At 58.5% G+C, this 21,580-nt stretch overlaps 1 protein-coding gene across 1 annotated transcript; it reads right to left on the bottom strand.

The window, feature by feature from the left end:
* Window positions 1–11,790: 11,790 nt before the first annotated feature.
* On the bottom strand, window positions 11,791–21,131 carry LOC149429027 (zinc finger protein SNAI1-like). The gene is made up of 3 exons (XM_089666816.1): window positions 20,950–21,131; window positions 14,929–15,411; window positions 11,791–13,620 (listed from the first exon to the last, which is right to left on the bottom strand). The coding sequence occupies exons 1-3, from the start codon at window positions 21,062–21,064 to the stop codon at window positions 13,439–13,441; spliced, it is 780 nt and encodes a 259-aa protein (XP_089522942.1). The 5' UTR covers window positions 21,065–21,131; the 3' UTR covers window positions 11,791–13,438.
* Window positions 21,132–21,580: the final 449 nt, after the last annotated feature.

Genomic DNA, 21,580 nt, shown 5'->3' with positions numbered 1-21,580 from the left:
GCAGTACTCAATTCTCTCCAGCAGGTGGCGACCGCACACCTACTGGCAGTACTCAATTCTCTCCAGCAGGTGGCGACCGCACACCTACTGGCAGTACTCACTTCTCTCCAGCAGGTGGCGCCCACACACAGCACACCTACTGGCAGTACTCACTTCTCACCAGCAGATGGCGACCACACACGCCTAGCAGTACTCACTTCTCACCAGCAGATGGCGACCACACACGCCTAGCAGTACTCGCTTCTCACCAGCAGGTGGCGCTATGAGCGCTGTATTTCGTCTACACAGAATTAGCGGCAGCAGCGCCCCGGCAGTCCTCAGAATTCCCCGGCAGGTGGCGGCAACACAGCAGAGATTGCAGGACTTGCCTGTATATAGAGGGAGATCTCCCTATTGGGATCTATAATGTGACTCTATGGGGGGGGGGGGGGGGACAGATTAATAGTAATTATCGGTTGGGGGGGGGGGGGGAACTCCATCAGCTCCACCATAAAATCCAATTCTATTCTCATTTACTTCATTATATCTCTATTATCGGGGGGCTCTACATTCTGATCATTATTGGGGGGCTCTACATTCTGATCATTATTGGGGGGCTCTACATTCTGATCATTATTGGGGGCTAATTACATTCTGATCATTATTGGGGGTTTATTACATTATGATCATTATTGGGGGCCCCATTACATTCTGATCATTATTGGGGGGCTCTACATTCTGATCATTATTGGGGGCCCCATTACATTCTGATCATTATTGGGGGCCCCATTACATTCTGATCATTATTGGGGGGCTCTACATTCTGATCATTATTGGGGGCCCCATTACATTCTGATCATTATTGGGGGCCCCATTACATTCTGATCATTATTGGGGGGCTCTACATTCTGATCATTATTGGGGGCTAATTACATTCTGATCATTATTGGGGGCTAATTACATTCTGATCATTATTGGGGGCCCATTACATTCTGATCATTATTGGGGGCTAATTACATTTTGATCATTATCGGGGGGCTGTACATTCCGCACATTGACCCCATTGTGGCCCCCGTAGTCCCCCTGTGAAGCTGCAGCGGGGCCCCAGTCGCAGGGATGGGAAGGACGGCGCACTTCCCACGTCTGTCAGCTGTTAATTCTCAGAATGGCGAGATTTACTAAAGACAAATAGATGGCAAAGTGCAATTCCTCCAGAAATGAGGAGGAGCTCCGTTGACTTCCATCATCCAATCAGGTGCAAGCAGAAATGTGATTGGGTAATCTTTGTAAAGTGAAGCCCCGCCTCTCGTACTAAACTCTGGAGGAACATGCAGAGTGCGCCGTCTAGTTGTCTTTAGTGATTTCCCCCAGACCCCCCCACCCCCGAGAACTGAGCGATGGATTCCGACTTCTCTCTCTGGGGAGCGACTGTGAAGTTGGAAGAGAGGAGGTCGGAGGAGGGGAGGTCGGAGGAGAGGAGGTTGGAGGAGAGGAGGTCGGAGGAGATGTGATCGGAGGAGAGGAGATCGGAGGAGAGGAGGTCGGAGGAGAGGAGATCGGAGGAGAGGAGGTTGGAGGAGAGGAGGTTGGAGGAGAGGCGATCGGAGGAGAGGTGATTGTAGGAGAGGAGGTCGGAGGAGAGGAGATCGGAGGAGAGGAGGTCGGAGGAGAGGAGGTTGGAGGAGAGGCGATCGGAGGAGAGGTGATTGTAGGAGAGGAGGTCGGAGGAGAGGAGATCGGAGGAGAGGAGGTCGGAGGAGAGGAGGTTGGAGGAGAGGCGATCGGAGGAGAGGTGATTGTAGGAGAGTAGGTCGGAGGAGAGGAGATCGGAGGAGAGGAGGTCGGAGGAGAGGAGGTTGGAGGAGAGGAGGTCGGAGGAGAGGAGATCGGAGGAGAGGAGGTCGGAGGAGAGGAGATCGGAGGAGAGGAGGTCGGAGGAGAGGAGGTTGGAGGAGAGGCAATCGGAGGAGAGTAGGTCGGAGGAGAGGAGGTTGGAGGAGAGGCAATCGGAGGAGAGGAGGTCGGAGGAGAGGAGATCGGAGGAGAGGAGGTCGGAGGAGAGGAGGTTGGAGGAGAGGCGATCGGAGGAGAGGTGATTGTAGGAGAGGAGGTCGGAGGAGAGGAGATCGGAGGAGAAGCAATCGGAGGAGAGTAGGTCAGAGGAGAGGAGATCAGAGGAGAGGAGGTCGGAGGAGAGGAGGTCGGAGGAGAGGCAATCGGAGGAGAGTAGGTCAGAGGAGAGGAGATCAGAGGAGAGGAGGTCGGAGGAGAGGAGATCAGAGGAGAGGAGGTTGGAGGAGAGGCAATCGGAGGAGAGTAGGTCGGAGGAGAGGAGATCGGAGGAGAGGAGGTCGGAGGAGAGGAGATCGGAGGAGAGGCAATCGGAGGAGAGTAGGTCAGAGGAGAGGAGGTCGGAGGAGAGGAGGTCGGAGGAGAGGCGGTTGGAGGAGAGATGATTAGAGGAGAGTAGGTCGGAGGAGAGGAGGTTGGAGGAGAGTCGATCGGAGGAGAGTCGATCGGAGGAGAGGTGATTGTAGGAGAGGAGGTCGGAGGAGAGGAGATCGGAGGAGAAGCAATCGGAGGAGAGTAGGTCAGAGGAGAGGAGATCAGAGGAGAGGAGGTCGGAGGAGAGGAGGTCGGAGGAGAGGAGGTCGGAGGAGAGGAGATCGGAGGAGAGGCAATCGGAGGAGAGTAGGTCAGAGGAGAGGAGGTCGGAGGAGAGGCGGTTGGAGGAGAGATGATTAGAGGAGAGTAGGTCGGAGGAGAGGAGGTAAAAAGAGAAGCACAATGGGGCTCAGGGTGAGATTTCTGCTGCTGCTCCTAATTTTGAGATATGAATTGTGTGCCGGAAATAATTCCACCAACAACTGTCCAGTACAACCACCTCCCTCATCTCTGTGTATTGCAGGGCGGAGCTTCACCTTTTATACATAGAGAACAACAGAGTCCATGTCACTATTACAGTCACATTCTAAAAGGCACATTTTACTCGGCTGAAATATGGGAGAAATGTGGAAACTTGAAGCTTCTCGCCCGTTATCTCCTCACCCCCCCCCCCCCCCACATACTCCAAGTCTAAGGTCCTGTCAGTGCGAAGGGGGGGGTTGGGAACATCGCTCTGAGCAAACAAGTAGGAGGACTGCAAAGCCCAGCAGACAAAATATATATAAATATACAACACATATAGTTAGAAATATGAAAAGTATAAAAGTAAATATGTATAAAATGTGTATTTTAAACAGGAAACCGAATAGGCATTTTACCAAATCCATCACAGAGGTCGGAGGACAGGCGATCGGAGGAGAGGAGATTGGAGGAGAGGAGGTCGGAGGACAGGCGATCGGAGAGAGGAGATTGGAGGAGAGGAGGTCGGAGGACAGGCGATCGGAGGAGAGGAGATTGGAGGAGAGGAGGTCGGAGGACAGGCGATCGGAGGAGAGGAGATTGGAGGAGAGGAGGTCGGAGGACAGGCGATCGGAGGAGAGGAGATTGGAGGAGAGGAGGTCGGAGGAGAGGAGATTGGAGGAGAGGAGGTTGGAGGAGAGGAGGTCGGAGGAGAGGAGATTGGAGGAGAGGAGATTGGAGGAGAGGAGGTCGGAGGAGAGGAGATTGGAGGAGAGGAGATTGGAGGAGAGGAGGTCGGAGGAGAGGAGATCGGAGGAGAGGAGGTCGGAGGAGAGGCAGCCATCTTGGGAATATCCTATCAGCACCAATTGCATACAGTCAAGGGTGCTCATCATTCCCTCCCCTGTGCACTACAAATCCCATCTTCCCACCACCTCATCATCCTCCCATCATCCTCCCATCATCCTCCCATCCCCCCATAGTCTATCTCAGGAGCCAGCAAGAGAGGGGAGCTACCTTCCTACATACAGGGGACCATAGAGAAGGAACATAGCTGGGTGCTGAACCTGCGGCCCTTCAGCTGTTGCAGAACTACAAGTCCCATCATCCTCCCCTCCTCTGTGCACTAGAAAGTCCCATCATCCTTCCCTCCTCTGTGCACTACAAGTCCCATCATCCTCCCCTCCTCTGTGGACTACAAGTCCCATCATCCTCCCCTCCTCTGTGCACTACAAGTCCCATCATCCTCCCCTCCTCTGTGGACTACAAGTCCCATCATCCTCCCCTCCTCTGTGCACTACAAGTCCCATCATCCTCCCCTCCTCTGTGCACTACAAGTCCCATCATCCTCCCCTCCTCTGTGCACTACAAGTCCCATCATCCTCCCCTCCTCTGTGCACTACAAGTCCCATCATCCTCCCCTCCTCTGGAGGGCCGCAGGTTGAGCGCAGGAAGTCAGATTTGGGGATTTGCAGCCACAGAAGGACTTTCCTGAGCCAAGAACACAGATGGGGGTGGGGGAGGGGTTTCGGGGAGTCCGGAGTTTTGTGTTTATTGGAATATTTTTGCACTTTTTCATCATTTTGGACAATTTTGCCATTTTCTTGTCTTTCTGGTTCCCCCGCGGAGCCAACACCGTGCCGCCACTGGCCTGGTGTGGTGGATGGTTGTCTTGGGACTCAGGTTGGGTGTCACTGTCCTGGTGTGGTGGATGGCGATCTCAGGACACGGGTTGGGTGTCACTGGCCTGGTGTGGTGGACGGTGATCTCAGGACACGGGTTGGGGTGTCACTGGCCTGGTGTGGTGGACGGTGATCTCAGGACACGGGTTGGGTGTCACTGGCCTGGTGTGGTGGACGGTGATCTCAGGACACGGGTTGGGTGTCATTGGCCTGGTGTGGTGGACGGTGATGTCGGTACACGGGTTGGGTGTCGCTGGCCTGGTGTGGTGGACGGAGATCTCAGGACACGGGTTGGGTGTCACTGGCTGGTGTGGTGGACGTTGATCTCAGGACTTGGGTTGGGTGTCGCTGGTCTGGTGTGGTGGATGGCGATCTCGGGACACGGGTTGGGTGTCGCTGGCCTGGTGGACGGAGATCTCAGGACACGGGTTGGGTGTCACTGGCCTGGTGTGGTGGACGGTGATCTCGGGACATGGGTTGGGTGTCACTGGCTGGTGTGGTGGACGTTGATCTCAGGACTTGGGTTGGGTGTCGCTGGTCTGGTGTGGTGGATGGCGATCTCGGGACACGGGTTGGGTGTCGCTGGCCTGGTGTGGTGGACGGAGATCTCAGGACACGGGTTTGGGTGTCACTGGCCTGGTGTGGTGGACGGTGATCTCGGGACATGGGTTGGGTGTCACTGGCTGGTGTGGTGGACGTTGATCTCAGGACTTGGGTTGGGTGTCGCTGGTCTGGTGTGGTGGATGGCGATCTCGGGACACGGGTTGGGTGTCACTAGCCTGGTGTGGTGGACGGTGATCTCAGGACACGGGTTGGGTGTCGCTGGCCTGGTGTGGTGGACGGTGATCTCGGGACTCGGGTTGGGTGTCGCTGGTCTGGTGTGGTTGACGGTGATCTCAGGACACGGGTTGGGTGTTACTGGCCTGGTGTGGTGGACGGTGATCTCAGGACACGGGTTGGGTGTCGCTGGCCTGGTGTGGTGGACGGTGATCTCGGGACTCGGGTTGGGTGTCGCTGGTCTGGTGTGGTTGACGGTGATCTCAGGACACGGGTTGGGTGTTACTGGCCTGGTGTGGTGGACGGTGATCTCAGGACACGGGTTGGGTGTCGCTGGCCTGGTGTGGTGGACGGTGATCTCAGGACACGGGTTGGGTGTCACTGGCCTGGTGGACGGTGATCTCAGGACACGGGTTGGGTGTCACTGGCCTGGTGTGGTGGATGGTGATCTCAGGACACGGGTTGGGTGTCACTGGCCTGGTGTGGTGGACGGTGATCTCGGGACTCGGGTTGGGTGTCGCTGGTCTGGTGTGGTTGACGGTGATCTCAGGACATGGGTTGGGTGTCACTGGCCTGGTGTGGTGGATGGTGATCTTGGGACATGGGTTGGGTTGTCACTGGCCTGGTGTGGTGGACGGTGATCTCAGGACACGGGTTGGGTGTCACTGGCCTGGTGGACGGTGATCTCGGGACACGGGTTGGGTGTCACTGGCCTTGTGTCATGATGTCCAAGTTTCCGCTCTGCAGGAATCTGCTCACAAGTGGTGGCGTTGTGGAGATTCGCTTCACATGGAAAGTATTCGACACATGAGAGGAGCGCGGGGAGTGTAAACACATGGAGGGAGGGGGGAGGATAAATGTGTCGTGGCCTGAACCCCACGTGGGACGCAGCCTCCTCCGATATTAACCGCCTGGCTGCTGGGTGGGATTATGGGCGGCGGTCTGATGGCGGCTCAGAGCTGACACACGACTCATCTGCCACGAGGTGACAACGCTGTTCATTCTGCAGGGAAATCAGGCGGCAGCGTTGTCACCCGGCCGGCAGGGACGTCCCACGGAGACATTTAGCTTTACATTTCCCAAGTGGAGCCCAAAGCCGGCAAACACCTTGTAAGCAGTTGGGGGTCATTCACACATGTGGTAGGAATGCCGCTCTATGATTGGATCACTCTTCAGAGGTGGTGAGGAGGCGGAGCTGTACTGCCTGCTTGAACCCCGCATTGCTGTGCTGCACTCGGCTTGCAGAGCGGCCCCATCCACTGGAATGGTTTGTGATTGGCAGGCGGGTGGTGCCCTACAAGGTGACACAGGGGGTGTAATTCCCTGCGGTATGTGCCCCCCCCCCCCCCACTGCCTCTGCAGCTAAGGGGGATAGAGGTTGGGGGGCAGTAAAAGTGTGGCTCAGCCGAGGGTGTTACCACCCCTCAACCTGATATGTGAGTCTTCACGGCAATCTCCAGCCCACATGACTGACGCTGAGTGTTGTCAGCACCCCCGCCGGTTCTGGTTTGTCCCAAATCCTGCAACTGCCACTTTTGCCGGACAGCCATGAATATCTGGAACATTCCGGGACCAGAAGACGATCCCCTCCCCCCCCAGGACACATACAGCTCTGGGCCATGAAAGGGTTAATCCCCGGAGAGCCGGGCCGCGCACAGGTGTCATGTCCGGCGTTGGCGGAGGGTGTCGGAAAGTCTCGCGGTTGGTGTCATTCCAGGGAAAGATCCATCGCCGCTGCCAAGAGGCCGGGGGGAGCCGCTGCGGGGTATTCATAGTAACATGGCGGCTATTTTCGGATCGTTGTGCGACATCTCCCCCCCGAGAAATTCCCCGACCCGCAGCCGGCGCGGCGATATTTATAGCGAGCGGTATTTCTGGGACAACGCCTTACATGTCACGGCCCGGGGGGGGGTCACATGACAGCCTGGGGGGGTCACGACAGCCATCATTAAAGGGTACGAGGAGGACGCAATGTGGGAACAACTCGCCACCATCCTGACACGGCGGCCGCAAAGTGCACCTGTCATGGCGGACGGGACAATCGCCCCAACCTGCGTCCGATATACGACCCCCCCTCCCCCCAATCAACTCTGTGGGGTCATCACGCTCCGGGGTCTGCCTCTGCGGGGTCACGTTCTGGGGTCACACTCCAGGGTACGCTCTGCGGGGTCACACTCCAGGGTACGCTCTGCGGGGTCACGTTCTGGGGTCTGCTCTGCGGGGTCACACTCCAGGGTACGCTCTGCGGGGTCACGCTCTGGGGTCTGCTCTGCGGGGTCACGTTCTGGGGTCACACTCCAGGGTACGCTCTGCGGGGTCACACTCCAGGGTACGCTCTGCGGGGTCACACTCCAGGGTACGCTCTGCGGGGTCACGCTCCGGGGTCTGCTTTGCGGGGTCACGCTCTGGGGTCTGCTTTGCGGGGTCACGCTCCGGGGTCTGCTCTGCGGGGTCACGTTCTGGGGTCACACTCCAGGGTACGCTCTGCGGGGTCACACTCCAGGGTACGCTCTGCGGGGTCACGCTCCGGGGCCCACTCTGTGGGGTCACGTTCTGGGGTCTGCTCTGTGGGGTCACACTCCAGGGTACGCTCTGCGGGGTCACGCTCTGGGGTCTGCTTTGCGGGGTCACGTTCTGGGGTCACACTCCGGGGTCTACTCTGTGGGGTCTGTTCTGAGGACTGATACCTCACTGACACAAGACTGATACCCTGCGACCCCACGAATGCTGCGTCTCCTGGGCGGGTCACATGACTGACACCCTGCGACCCCACGAATGCTGCGTCTCCTGGGCCGGTCACATGACTGACACCCTGCGACCCCACGAATGCTGCGTCTCCTGGGCCGGTCACATGACTGACACCCTGCGACCCCACGAATGCTGCGTCTCCTGGGCCGGTCACATGACTGACACCCTGCGACCCCACGAATGCTGCGTCTCCTGGGCCAGGTCACAAGACTGACACCCTGCGACCCCACGAATGCTGCGTCTCCTGCGCCGGTCACATGACTGACACCCTGCGACGCCACGAATGCTGCGTCTCCTGGGCGGGTCACATGACTGACACCCTGCGACCCCACGAATGCTGCGTCTCCAGAGCCGGTCACATGACTGACACCCTGCGACCCCACGAATGCTGCGTCTCCTGGGCCGGTCACATGACTGACACCCTGCGACCCCACGAATGCTGCGTCTCCTGGGCGGGTCAGAAGACTGACACCCTGCGACCCCACGAATGCTGCGTCTCCAGGGCCGGTCACATAACTGACACCCTGCGACCCCACGAATGCTGCGTCTCCTGGGCCGGTCACATGACTGACACCCTGCGACCCCACGAATGCTGCGTCTCCTGGGCCGGTCACATGACTGACACCCTGCGACCCCACGAATGCTGCGTCTCCTGGGCCGGTCACATGACTGACACCCTGCGACCCCACGAATGCTGCGTCTCCTGGGCCGGTCACATGACTGACACCCTGCGACCCCACGAATGCTGCGTCTCCTGGGCCGGTCACATGACTGACACCCTGCGACCCCACGAATGCTGCGTCTCCTGGGCGGGTCACATGACTGACACCCTGCGACCCCACGAATGCTGCGTCTCCTGGGCGGGTCACAGGACTGACACCCTGCGACCCCACGAATGCTGCGTCTCCTGGGCGGGTCACAAGACTGACACCCTGCGACCCCACGAATGCTGCGTCTCCTGGGCGGGTCACAAGACTGACACCCTGCGACCCACGAATGCTGCGTCTCCAGGGCGGGTCACATGTTTGGGATTCTGTATCTCCCGGCAACGACAAACAGAGTCGGCGTTCTGCAGGAAGGTGTGAGGTGTCACCAGAGCCGGTGGATGGAAAATCTCACCCCATGGCCTGGCACGCCCTCCACCTGCCAACGGGGCGACATCACCCCGCAATGTTCCAGCAGGGAAAACATCTCGCCTTAATTTAGACCCTCAGAAATACTTTCCCTCCGCGGAGAACAGGTGCCGCCACATACATGGGGGGGGGGGGGGGGGGCATAGCCGCCGCTGAACAATGCCAGCATGGGGGGGTCTGTGATGGTGGAGGGGGGTCAGTGATAGTGGAGGGGGGGTCTGTGATGGTGGAGGGGGGGTCTGTGATAGTGGAGGGGGGAGAGGGGGGGTCAGTGATAGTGGAGGGGGCGTCTGTGATGGTGGAGGGGGGTCAGTAATGGTGGAGGGGGGGTCAGTGATGGTGGAGGGGGTGTCTGTGATAGTGGAGGGGGGAGAGGGAGGGTCAGTGATAGTGGAGAGGAGTGTTTGTGATGGTGGAGAGGGGGGGGGGGGGTCAGTGGTGGTGGAGGGGGGACAGGGGGGGTCAGTGATAGTGGAGGGGGGAGAGGGGGGTTTGTGATGGGGGAGAGGGGGGGGGTCAGTACTAGTGGAGGGGGGAGAGGGGGGTTTGTGATGGGGGAGAGGGGGGGGGTAGTACTAGTGGAGGGGGGAGAGGGGGGTTTGTGATGGGGGAGAGGGGGGGGTCAGTGATGGTGGAGGGGGAGAGGGGGGGCAGTGATGGTGGAGGGGGTGTCTGTGATGGTGGAGGGGGGGTCTGTGATAGTGGAGGGGGGGAGAGGGGGGGGTCAGTGATAGTCGAGGGGGGTCAGTGATAGTCGAGGGGGGTCAGTGATAGTGGAGGGGGGAGAGGTGGGGTCAGTGATGGTGGAGGGGGGGCTAGTGATAGTGGAGGGGGCGTCTGTGATGGTGGAGGGGGGTCAGTGATGGTGGAGGGGGGGTCAGTGATGGTGGAGGGGGGTCTGTGATGGTGGAGGGGGGTCTGTGATGGTGGAGGGGGGGTCTGTGATGGTGGAGGGGGGAGAGGGGGGGTCAGTGATAGTGGAGGGGGGGGGTCAGTGATGGTGGAGAGGGGGGGGGTCAGTGATAGTGGAGAGGGGTGTTTGTGATGGTGGAGAGGGGGTCAGTGGTGGTGGAGGGGGGATAGGGGGGGTCAGTGATAGTGGAGAGGGGGGGGTCAGTGATAGTGGAGAGGGGGTTCAGTGATGGTGGAGGGGGAGAGGGGGGGCAGTGATGGTGGAGGGGGGGGTCAGTGATGGTGGAGGGGGAGGTCAGTGATGGTGGAGGGGGGGTCAGTGATGGTGGAGGGGGGGCAGTGATGGTGGAGGGGGAGAGGGGGAGGTCAGTGATGGTGAAGGGTGGGGGGGGGGGGTTTGTGATGGTGGAGGGGGGAGAGGGGGAGGTCAGTGATGGTGGAGGGGGGGTCAGTGATGGTGGAGGGAGGAGGGGGGGGTCAGTGATGGTGGAGGGGGGGGGGGTCAGTGATGGTGAAGGGTGGGGGGGGGTTTGTGATGGTGGAGGAGGGGTCAGTGATGGTCGAGGGGGGAGAGGGGGAGGTCAGTGATGGTGGGAGGGGGAGAGGGGGAGGTCAGTGATGGTGGAGGGGGGGTCAGTGATGGTGGAGGGAGGAGGGGGGGGGGGTCAGTGATGGTGGAGGGGGGGTCAGTGATGGTGAAAGGGGGAGAGGGGGGGCAGTGATGGTGGAGGGGGGAGAGGGGGAGGTCAGTGATGGTGGAGGGGGGAGAGGGGGGGTCAGTGATAGTGGAGGGGGGGGGGTCAGTGATGGTGGAGAGGGGGGGGGGTCAGTGATAGTGGAGAGGGGTGTTTGTGATGGTGGAGAGGGGAGGGGGTCAGTGGTGGTGGAGGGGGGATAGGGGGGTCAGTGATAGTGGAGAGGGGGGGGTCAGTGATAGTGGAGAGGGGGTTCAGTGATGGTGGAGGGGGAGAGGGGGGCAGTGATGGTGGAGGGGGGGGTCAGTGATGGTGGAGGGGGAGGTCAGTGATGGTGGAGGGGGGGTCAGTGATGGTGGAGGGGGAGAGGGGGGGCAGTGATGGTGGAGGGGGGAGAGGGGGAGGTCAGTGATGGTGAAGGGTGGGGGGGGGGGTTTGTGATGGTGGAGGGGGGAGAGGGGGAGGTCAGTGATGGTGGAGGGGGGGTCAGTGATGGTGGAGGGAGGAGGGGGGGGGGGGTCAGTGATGGTGGAGGGGGGGTCCAGTGATGGTGAAGGGGGAGAGGGGGGGCAGTGATGGTGGAGGGGGGAGAGGGGGAGGTCAGTGATGGTGGAGGGGGGGTCAGTGATGGTGAAGGGTGGGGGGGGGGTTTGTGATGGTGGAGGAGGGGTCAGTGATGGTCGAGGGGGGAGAGAGCTCAGCAGTTGATCGTTGTGCTGGAATAGGTCTCCATACATGTGATCTGTGTCGGGAGGCAGGGAAACATTACGGGGGGGGGGGGTCCTTATCCAGGCCCTATATATATATATGTGTGTGTGTGGGGGGGTACACGTGTACAGGGGGACATGCAGGGAAGGGTCCTCCTATTCGGGGGAGGATCATCCTATTCGGGGGAGGGTCCTCCTATTCGGGGGAGGGTCCTCCTAGTCTGGGTACGCCGGGCGTCTCTCGGATCGCCCCCATTGGACACAGGTCAGGTGATCAGCAGCCGCCCCATTCACAGTCCACACAGAGGAGGAGTTCACAGAAAACAACTTTTATTGGAAATGAGGAACATTTGGTGGAGGAGCTCCGGTGGGGCGGAGCTCCGGTGGGCAAAGCACTCATCATGCCATTGCCTGACTTGGTTTTGAAAATGCGTGCCGCCTGGCTGGTATACTGATCCACTAACCAGGAAGAAGTACTCAGCTCAGGAGTTCTGCCTTTACTGGCTGCATGCTTGTTCCGGTTATTGAGACAATGGACTGACCGGCGAGTAGGACTCTGCGATGGACTGCTCAGCAATGGCTGCTCCGGTCACCGCTTTCATGACAGTTTCCCAGAGGGCCGAATATCAAGGGGTTGAATGTCTAGGGGCCGAATACGTCATCGATGGACTAGCAGGGGGGTGACCGGAGATCTCGGAGTCTCTCGCGGGGCCCAATGGGACTTGTAGTCTTCCATTCACAGATCCTCTGAGGGTGGGGGTGGGGAATGTGGCCACGTGTAACGTCATCACGCTGGACCTTCCCTTGATATCAGATTTCTTCTATTTATATTATTGGAGGAAAGATAGAGCCGGAGTTCCAGAACCTCCAGCCGGAACCTCCAACCACCTGTGATTTGGCCGTGACGCAGGAGGTCCATTGGGGAGATTTCCCTTCACTTCCTGGACCCGGTGACACGACAGGAAGTGAGAGGAAATCTCTCCATAACCAGGAAATGTCCTCCTTGCAGTCATGATGGTCACCAGGAAACATGTGGAGAGCGAATGTCTGCCAACCACAAGCCACCAAGAGAATCCCCGTACTTCTGGATATGAAGGATCATGTGACCGACAATCTCAGGCCCCAGTGTGGTCACAGCTTCTCCTCCATCAGAGGGTAGAGGTAGGTTGGCGCAGGGTAGGTGAGGAGGTGCTGCTGGGATGAGGGGCTCTCTTTCGTTCTCTCTGGTGGTGCCGATCCTTCGGACATCGATCTTCAGGGTCACACGGAGCGATGTGTTGTGTTTTCTGGGAGGAGTTTCAATCCCAGCGTGGTCAGCTAGGGAGTGAAATATGTTGTCTAAACCTGAAAAACATTTTTGGGGCCACATCTTCAATGCCAGGGCAACCCCTGGAGAAGAGCGACCACTGACAGCGCTGGCCACCTCCTCCAGCCGCCATGCAGATCGTATCGCGCAGGATTTTCATTGGCTGTGAAAGTCAACCAATCGTATTGCAGAAAATCCGGAGAACCGACCTGGCGATCATCTACAGATCCTGCCTGGTGCCTTCCCTGACTTCTCTCCAAGTCAGCAATAAGCTCCACCCCTAGTGGCACTAATCCACGCCCCCAAATCAGCAGTCTCAGGGATTGGGTGGCAGGAATAGCCAATGGTGTGGTGAGGTTAGTAGTTTAGTTCTGGGAGGGGTTGGCCCCGGGTTGGGGAGTCTGGGCTCCGGCCCTTCAGCAACCAAACAGATCGACCTTGAATGTGACGAATACACGGAAACCTTCATCCCTGAACCCACCAACAACGCCCCTCCCCCTTCACAGCGTCGCGTTCAGCGCGACATTCCACAAACGCGTTTCGTCCTCATTGAGCCGATGTGTGCAGGATACAGTCCGGGCCCCCAGTGTCAGGAGAGCGGGCCCCCAGTGTCAGGAGAGCGGGCCCCCAGTGTCAGGACAGCGGGCCCCAAGTGTCAGGACAGCGGGCAGCAGCAGCCGTCGCGGTGCTTCGTGAGGAGGGAGATGCGGGAGAAGGTTTTGCCGCAGCCGGGACAGCGATATCGCTTCACCTCGGAGTGCGTCTGCAGGTGAGCGCGCAGGTTGGAACGGTCTGCAAAGCCACGCCCACAATGATAGCAGGAGAACGGCTTCTCACCTGCGAGAGAGAATACAGCGAATGAAGAGCAAGGCGGGGATCCCCACCTGGACTACAGAAACACCACCCCCCCTGGGAGTGCCCTACAGCACCCACCCCCCCGTCCACCCAGGAGTGCCCAATGCCACCCATGCCCCCTCCCGGGAGTGCCCTGGGCCTAATGCCACCCACCCCCCCCTTCCTCCTGAGAGTGCCCTGGGCCACCCACCCCATTAGGGACACTCCCCCCCCCCTCCCTGGGAGTGGCGTTGCCCTGGGCCGCCGGCCCCATTAGGGAGACCCCCCGTGTCCCCGGTTGGGAGATTCCCCCTCTCTGTGTCCCCGGTTGGGAGATTCCCCCTTTCTGTGTTCCGGTAGGGAGATTCCCCCTCTGTGTCCCCGGTAAGGGAGATTCCCCCCTCTGTGTCCCCGGTAAGGGGAGATTCCCCCCTCTGTGTCCCCGGTAAGGGAGATTCCCCCCTCTGTGTCCCCGGTAGGAAGATTCCCCCCTCTGTGTCTCCGGTAAGGGAGATTCCCCCCTCTGTGTCCCCGGTAGGAAGATTCCCCCTCTCTGTGTCCCCGGTAAGGGAGATTCCCCCTCTCTGTGTCCCCGGTAAGGGAGATTCCCCCTCTGTGTCCCCGGTAGGAAGATTCCCCCCCTCTCTGTGTCCCCGGTTGGGAGATTCCCCCTCTGTGTCCCCGGTAGGAAGATTCCCCCCTCTCTGTGTCCCCGGTAAGGGAGATTCCCCCTCTCTTTGTCCCCGGTAAGGGAGATTCCCCCTCTCTTTGTCCCCGGTAAGGGAGATTACCCCTCTGTGTCCCCGGTAAGGGAGATTCCCCCTCTGTGTCCCCGGTAAGGGAGATTCCCCCTGTGTCCCCGGTAGGGAGATTCCCCCTCTGTGTCCCCGGTAGGGAGATTCCCCCTCTGTGTCCTGGTGACCATGATCATTGAAAGTGAAAGAAAATCCAAAATTTTGGGTTGTCCCCAGAAGAGTAATAGAGGGGAACCCTCCCAAAGGGGACACTAGTTCTGGTGACACCCCGGGATTCCTCTCACTTCCTGTTTGGCGTTGTCAGGGGTTACAGCCCCCCCTTACCTATGGCGCGTGCACCATTGTCGGGGAGTTGCGTTCGATCTGCACATCGAGTGACATCAGGCCATGAAGCCCCGCCTCTAATAATGGAGCTGCAGTTGTGTCAATATCTGAATAAGAACACTCCTCCCACAATGCAGGGAGAACCAATCAGCATGGAGGATGGGGTGGCGGGGGGGTATACCAATGACTTCTATCCCTGGGGGGACACAGAGGGGCTCGGCGGTCACCTCACCTGTGTGTGTTCGGATATGTCCCTGCAGGAGCCACGGCCTGGAGAAAGCTTTCCCACAAATCCTGCAGGCGCAGGGCAAGGTGTGGGTGCGGATGTGCATCTTCAGGGCCCCCAGACTGCTGTAGGCCTTGGCGCAGTGCGGGCAGCTGAAGTAGCGGCAGTGCCGCAGTTTGTGGTTGGGGTGCAGTCTACCCGCCTTCTGGAAGTCCAATCCGGCCTCAGAATCCGAGACGTGGGCCAGCTCTGCTTCAGAAGCTTTATTCACGAGTCCTGAAAGTCCCGCCTCTGCTGTCCTGCTCCTCGGGGGCGTGTGCAAGCTGTCTTTTAGAGGTAGTCCATTGGTTATAACTGAGAGAGCATTTCCCATCCTGAGCTCCAGGGGGTGTAGGAGGGATTCATCGTATAGCTCCTCCTGGATGGTACCCGGGGACGGCCACGTGATGGCGGGGGGCTCCTCACTCTGATATATGGACAGGACCAGACCTAGAGCAGACATACAACATGCCATCATTGGGGGAAACAGAATAATAAATGTCGTGTAATGTGACACGGCACAATGCGACACGGTACAATGCGACACGGTACAATGCGACACGGTACAATGCGACACGGCACAATGCGACACGGTACAATGCGACACGGCACAATGCTACACGGCACAAGGCGACACGGTACAATGCGACACGGTACAATGCGACACGGTACAATGCGACACGGCACAATGCGACACGGCACAAGGCGACACGGCACAAGGCGACACGGTACAATGCGACACGGCACAATGCGACACGGTACAATGCGACACGGTACAATGCGACACGGTACAATGCGACACGGTACAATGCGAAACGGCACAATGCGACACGGCACAATGCGACACGGTACAATGCGACACGGCACAATGCGACACGGCACAATGCGACACGGCACAATGCGACACGGCACAATGCGACACGGCACAAGGCGACACGGTACAATGCGACACGGCACAATGCGACACGGTACAATGCGACACGGTACAATGCGACACGGCACAATGCGACACGGTACAATGCGACACGGTACAATGCGACACGGTACAATGCGAAACGGCACAATGCGACACGGCACAATGTGACACGGTACAATGCGACACGGTACAATGCGACACGGCACAATGCGACACGGCACAATGCGACACGGCACAATGCGACACGGCACAAGGCAACATGGTACAATGCGACACGGCACAATGCGACACGGTACAATGCGATACGACACGGCACAATGCGACACGGTACAATGCGACACGGTACAATGCGACACGGCACAAGGCAACATGGTACAATGCGACACGGCACAATGCGACACGGCACAATGCGACACGGTACAATGCGACACGGCACAAGGCAACATGGTACAATGCGACACGGCACAATGCGACACGGTACAATGCGACACGGTACAATGCGATACGACACGGCACCAATGCGACACGGTACAATGCGACACGGTACAATGCGACACGGCACAAGGCAACATGGTACAATGCGACACGGCACAATGCGACACGGTACAATGCGACACGGTACAATGCGATACGACACGGCACAATGCGACACGGTACAATGCGACACGGCACAAGGCAACATGGTACAATGCGACACGGTACAATGCGATACGACACGGCACAATGCGACACGGTACAATGCGACACGGCACAAGGCAACATGGTACAATGCGATACGACACAAGGTGACACGGCACAATACGATACGACACGGCACAAGGCGACACAGCACAATGAGACACGGCACAAGGTGACACGGCACAAGGCACACGGCACAATACGACACGGCACAATGCGACACGGCACAAGGCGACACGGCACAATACGATACGACACGGCACAATGCGACACGGTACAATACAATACGACACAGTACAATGCGACACGGTACTATATGACACGGTACTATATGACACGGCACAATGCGACACGGTATCATATGACACGGTACTATATGACACGGCACAATGCGACACGGTATCATATGACATGCCGGGATCTCCTGACCTTCCAATGTCCATCCAATGAGATCTAATCACAGAACATTCAACATAATTACATCAATTCCGATTTGCTGCCAACCTTTCTTATAGGGCGATCCGCCATGAGGGTGACAACTGTTCCCCAACAATGCTCCTGTGTTGTCACCCTGTCACATGTGCCCGTGGTGGAGACCACGGTGGGGGCGTGGCTACGAGTTTCGGGATCTCTAAACTCTCAGAAAATGGAAAGCCCAGATCTCTGCAATGGAGGAAGTAGCATGGCTCATCTCTCCTACCTACCTCGCCCTACCTACCTCACCCTACCTACCTCACTCTACCTACCACTGTCTACCTACCTTGCTCTACCTACCTCACCCTACCTACCTCACTCTACCTACCACTGTCTACCTACCTCGCCCTACCTACCTCACCCTACCTACCTCACCCTACCTACCTCACTCTACCTACCTCACCCTACCTACCACTGTCTACCTACCTCGCCCTACCTACCTCGCTCTACCTACCTCACTCTACCTACCTCACTCACTCTACCTACCTCGCCCTACCTACCTCACCCTACCTACCTCACTCTACCTACCTCGCCCTACCTACCTCGCCCTACCTACCTCGCTCTACCTACCTCTCCCTACCTACCATCGTCTACCTACCTCACTCGACCTAACATTGTCTACCTACCACTGTCTACCTACCTCGCTCTACCTACCACTGTCTACCTACCTCGCTCTACCTACCACTGTCTACCTACCTCACTCTCGCTCTACCTACCACTGTCTACCTACCTCACTCTACCTACCACTGTCTACCTACCTCGCCCTACCTACCTACCTCACTCTACCTACCACGGTCTACCTACCTCGCTCTACCTACCACTGTCTACCTACCTCACTCTACCTACCACTATCTACCTACCTCACTCTACCTACCACTGTCTACCTACCTCACTCTACCTACCTCGCCCTACCTACCACTGTCTACCTACCTTGCACTACCTACTATTGTCTACCTACCTCACTCTACCTACCACTGTCTACCTACCTCGCCCTACCTAACTCACCCTACCTACCACTGTCTACCTACCTCGCTCTACCTACCATTGTCTACCTACCTTGCACTACCTACCATCGTCTACCTACCTCACTCGACCTACCATTGTCTACCTACCTTGCTCTACCTACCACTGTCTACCTACCTCGCTCTACCTACCATTGTCTACCTACCTTGCACTACCTACCATCATCTACCTACCTCACTTGACCTACCACTGTCTACCTACCGCGCTATACCTACCACTGTCTACCTACCTCACTCTACCTACCACTGTCTACCTACCTCGCCCTACCTACCTCACCTACATTCCACTGTCTACCAACCTTGCTCTACCTACCTACCTCACTCTACCTACCACTGTCTACCTACCTCACTCTACCTACCACTGTCTACCTACCTCGCTCTACCTAGTGTGTGGGAGATGTGCGGGGATGTGCCGGGAGTGTGGGGGGGGATGTGTCGGGAGCGGGGGAGGGGGAGGGGTCGGGTCTCAGGCAGAGATCACATCGGGGAGGATTTTCCGTCCATACATCATACAATTTCCTTCTCCTGAAAGTACGAGGGTCGGTCTGATTGGATGAGAATTGAACGACTTCAGATCTGACCTCATACTAGGAAGATTGGATGGTGTACAGCCGGTCTGATTGGATGGTGTATGACCAGTCTGATTGGATGGTGTACGGCCGGTCTGATTGGATGGTGTACGACCAGTCTGATTGGATGGTGTATGGCCGGTCTGATTGGATGGTGTATGACCGGTCTGATTGGATGGTGTATGACCGGTCTGATTGGATGGTGTATGGCCGGTCTGATTGGATGGTGTATGACCGGTCTGATTGGATGTGTATGGCCGGTCTGATTGGATGTGTATGGCCGGTCTGATTGGATGGTGTATGGCCGGTCTGATTGGATGGTGTATGGCCGACCTCCTCAGCTGCATCTGTGAAAGGTGATTGGGGAACGTCTCATTGCTGCAATCTCCCGTCCTACGAGATGAATGCCAATGATTGGGCGTATCCATGGCGATGGAACTTCTGAATGACATTTGTTGTCTACCCCGTGTTATCGATCGATTCCGCCTAATGACGATGTAAATCGCAGCCAATCAGAACTCGTCTCTCTGCTGTGACTTCAACCAGCTGAAATTGTACAGAACGACATTCATTGCCGAGTAATCAGCAGTAGTAAATGAGAAACGTGATTCTTCCTCGTTCTGTGCCATCGATTTCCCATAAAACGAAGAAGTGGCTCTCGAGGGCCAAATACTTCCCAATAACTCCCCCAGCACTAGGTGACCCCAGGATGGACAGACCCCCCCCCCCAGCACTAGGAGCCCCCAGGATGGACAGACTCCCCCCCAGCACTAGGAGCCCCCAGTATGGACAGACTCCCCCAGCACTAGGAGCCCCCAGGATGGACAGACTCCCCCAGCACTAGGAGCCCCCAGGATGGACAGACTCCCCCAGCACTAGGAGCCCCCAGGATGGACAGACTCCCCCAGCACTAGGAGCCCCCAGGATGGACAGACTCCCCCCCCCCAGCACTAGGTGCCCCAGGATGGACAGACTCCTCCCCAGCACTAGGAGCCCCCAGGATGGACAGACTCCCCCCCCAGCACTAGGAGCCCCCAGGATGGACAGACTCCCCCCCAGCACTAGGTGACCCCAAGAAGGACAGACACCCCCCCCAAGCACTAGGAGCCCCCAGGATGGACAGACTCCCCCCCAGCAGTAGGTGACTGCAAAATGGACAGACTCCCCCCCAGCACTAGGAGCCCCCAGGATGGATAGACCCCCCCCCAGCACAAGGTGCTCCCAGGATGGACAAACTCCCCAGCACTAGGAGCCCCCAGGATGGACAGACTCCCCCCCAGCACTAGGAGCCCCCAGTATGGACAAACTCCCCCAGCACTAGGAGCCCCCAGGATGGACAGACTCCCCCAGCACTAGGAGCCCCCAGGATGGACAGACTCCCCCCCCCCCCCAGCACTAGGTGCCCCCAGGATGGACAGACTCCTCCCCAGCACTAGGAGCCCCCAGGATGGACAGACTCCCCCCCCAGCACTAGGAGCCCCCAGGATGGACAGACTCCCCCCAGCACTAGGTGACCCCAAGAAGGACAGACCCCCCCCCCCCAAGCACTAGGAGCCCCCAGGATGGACAGACTCCCCCCCAGCACTAGGAGCCCCCAGGATGGACAGACCCCCCCCCCAGCACTAGGAGCCCCCAGGATGGATAGACCCCCCCCCCCCAGCACTAGGTGCTCCCAGGATGGACAGACTCCCCCAGCACTAGGAGCCCCCAGGATGGACAGACTCCCCCCCAGCACTAGGAGCCCCCAGGATGGACAGACTCCCCCCCAGCACTAGGAGCCCCCAGGATGGACAGACTCCCCCCCAGCACTAGGTGCCCCCAGGATGGACAGACTCCCCCAGCACTAGGAGCCCCCAGGATGGACAGACTCCCCCAGCACTAGGAGCCCCCAGGATGGACAAACTCCCCCCCCCAGCACTAGGTGCCCCCTGGATGGACAGACTCCCCCCCAGCACTAGGTGCCCCCAGGATGGACAGACTCCCCCCCAGCACTAGGTGCCCCCAGGATGGACAGACTCCCCCCCAGCACTAGGTGCCCCCAGGATGGACAGACTCCCCCCCCCCAGCACTAGGTGCCCCCAGGATGGACAGACTCCCCCCCCAGCACTAGGTGCCCCCAGGATGGACAGACTCCCCCCCCAGCACTAGGTGCCCCCAGGATGGACAGACTCCCCCCCCAGCACTAGGTGCCCCCAGGATGGACAGACTCCCCCCCAGCACTAGGTGCCCCCAGGATGGACAGACTCCCCCCCAGCACTAGGTGCCCCCAGGATGGACAGACTCCCCCCCAGCACTAGGTGCCCCCAGGATGGACAGACTCCCCCCTCACCTGGCTGAGCCTCCAGCAGTTGGCCATAGTTGGGGATCTTGTGGCTGAATGGCTTCTTCACCAGGAAGGATCGGGGCATCTCCAGCACGTCCCCCCCCCAGTGTGGCCCCAGCATGGGACTCTCACAATCTGGGGGGACATGCTGCTGCTACATTACTATGGGGCCTCCCAGCAGCCAATCAGGGGCTGAGACAAGTGCAGTGGGCGGGGCCCAAGGGGGACTCCCAGCTGGAGCAGGTGCATGGTCGGAATATCTTGGCACAGAGCAGGAGGGGGGGGGGTCAGGGGGCAGAGGGCAGGGAAGGAGGGGGGGGGGCTGACTCCTGGTAATGTGTGGAGGGGGAGGAGGGGGTGCGATTCGCAGCACGTGTCGCTGAATTGTTGGAAGTCCCATTCCAGCAGTGAAGCTGTGAGGACGGCGTGTCGGCGCTCACAGGGACGCGTCATTCTGCGCTTTCCATGCGTTGTGCATTGTGAATAATGCGGCAAAGACGCTGCGCCTTCCTGATGCTCCGTTCACACTGGCTTTGTCAGCAGGCGTCAGACAGGCATTTGGGAAGCGTTTTTAACACTTCTATGAAAATTCTGCACATGGCAGCACACAGCGCTGTTCACACTGAAGTGTCAGCGT

This window comes from Staurois parvus, unplaced genomic scaffold (genome assembly GCF_062004578.1).
Source record: "Staurois parvus isolate SC_StPar_1 unplaced genomic scaffold, SC_StPar_1.0 ptg002857l, whole genome shotgun sequence".
Classification (NCBI taxonomy): domain Eukaryota; kingdom Metazoa; phylum Chordata; class Amphibia; order Anura; family Ranidae; genus Staurois; species Staurois parvus.
This window is presented reverse-complemented; position numbering and strand designations above follow the sequence as displayed.

Coding starts and splice junctions, on each gene's coding strand:
- LOC149429027 (XM_089666816.1), bottom strand. CDS start 21,064: ATGCTGGGGCCACACTGGGGGGGGGACGTGCTGGAGATGCCCCGATCC. Junction 15,412..20,949: donor ACTGCTGGAGGCTCAGCCAG/GTGAGGGGGGAG, acceptor TGTCTGCTCTAG/GTCTGGTCCTGTCCATATAT. Junction 13,621..14,928: donor ACATATCCGAACACACACAG/GTGAGGTGACCG, acceptor TCTCTCTCGCAG/GTGAGAAGCCGTTCTCCTGC.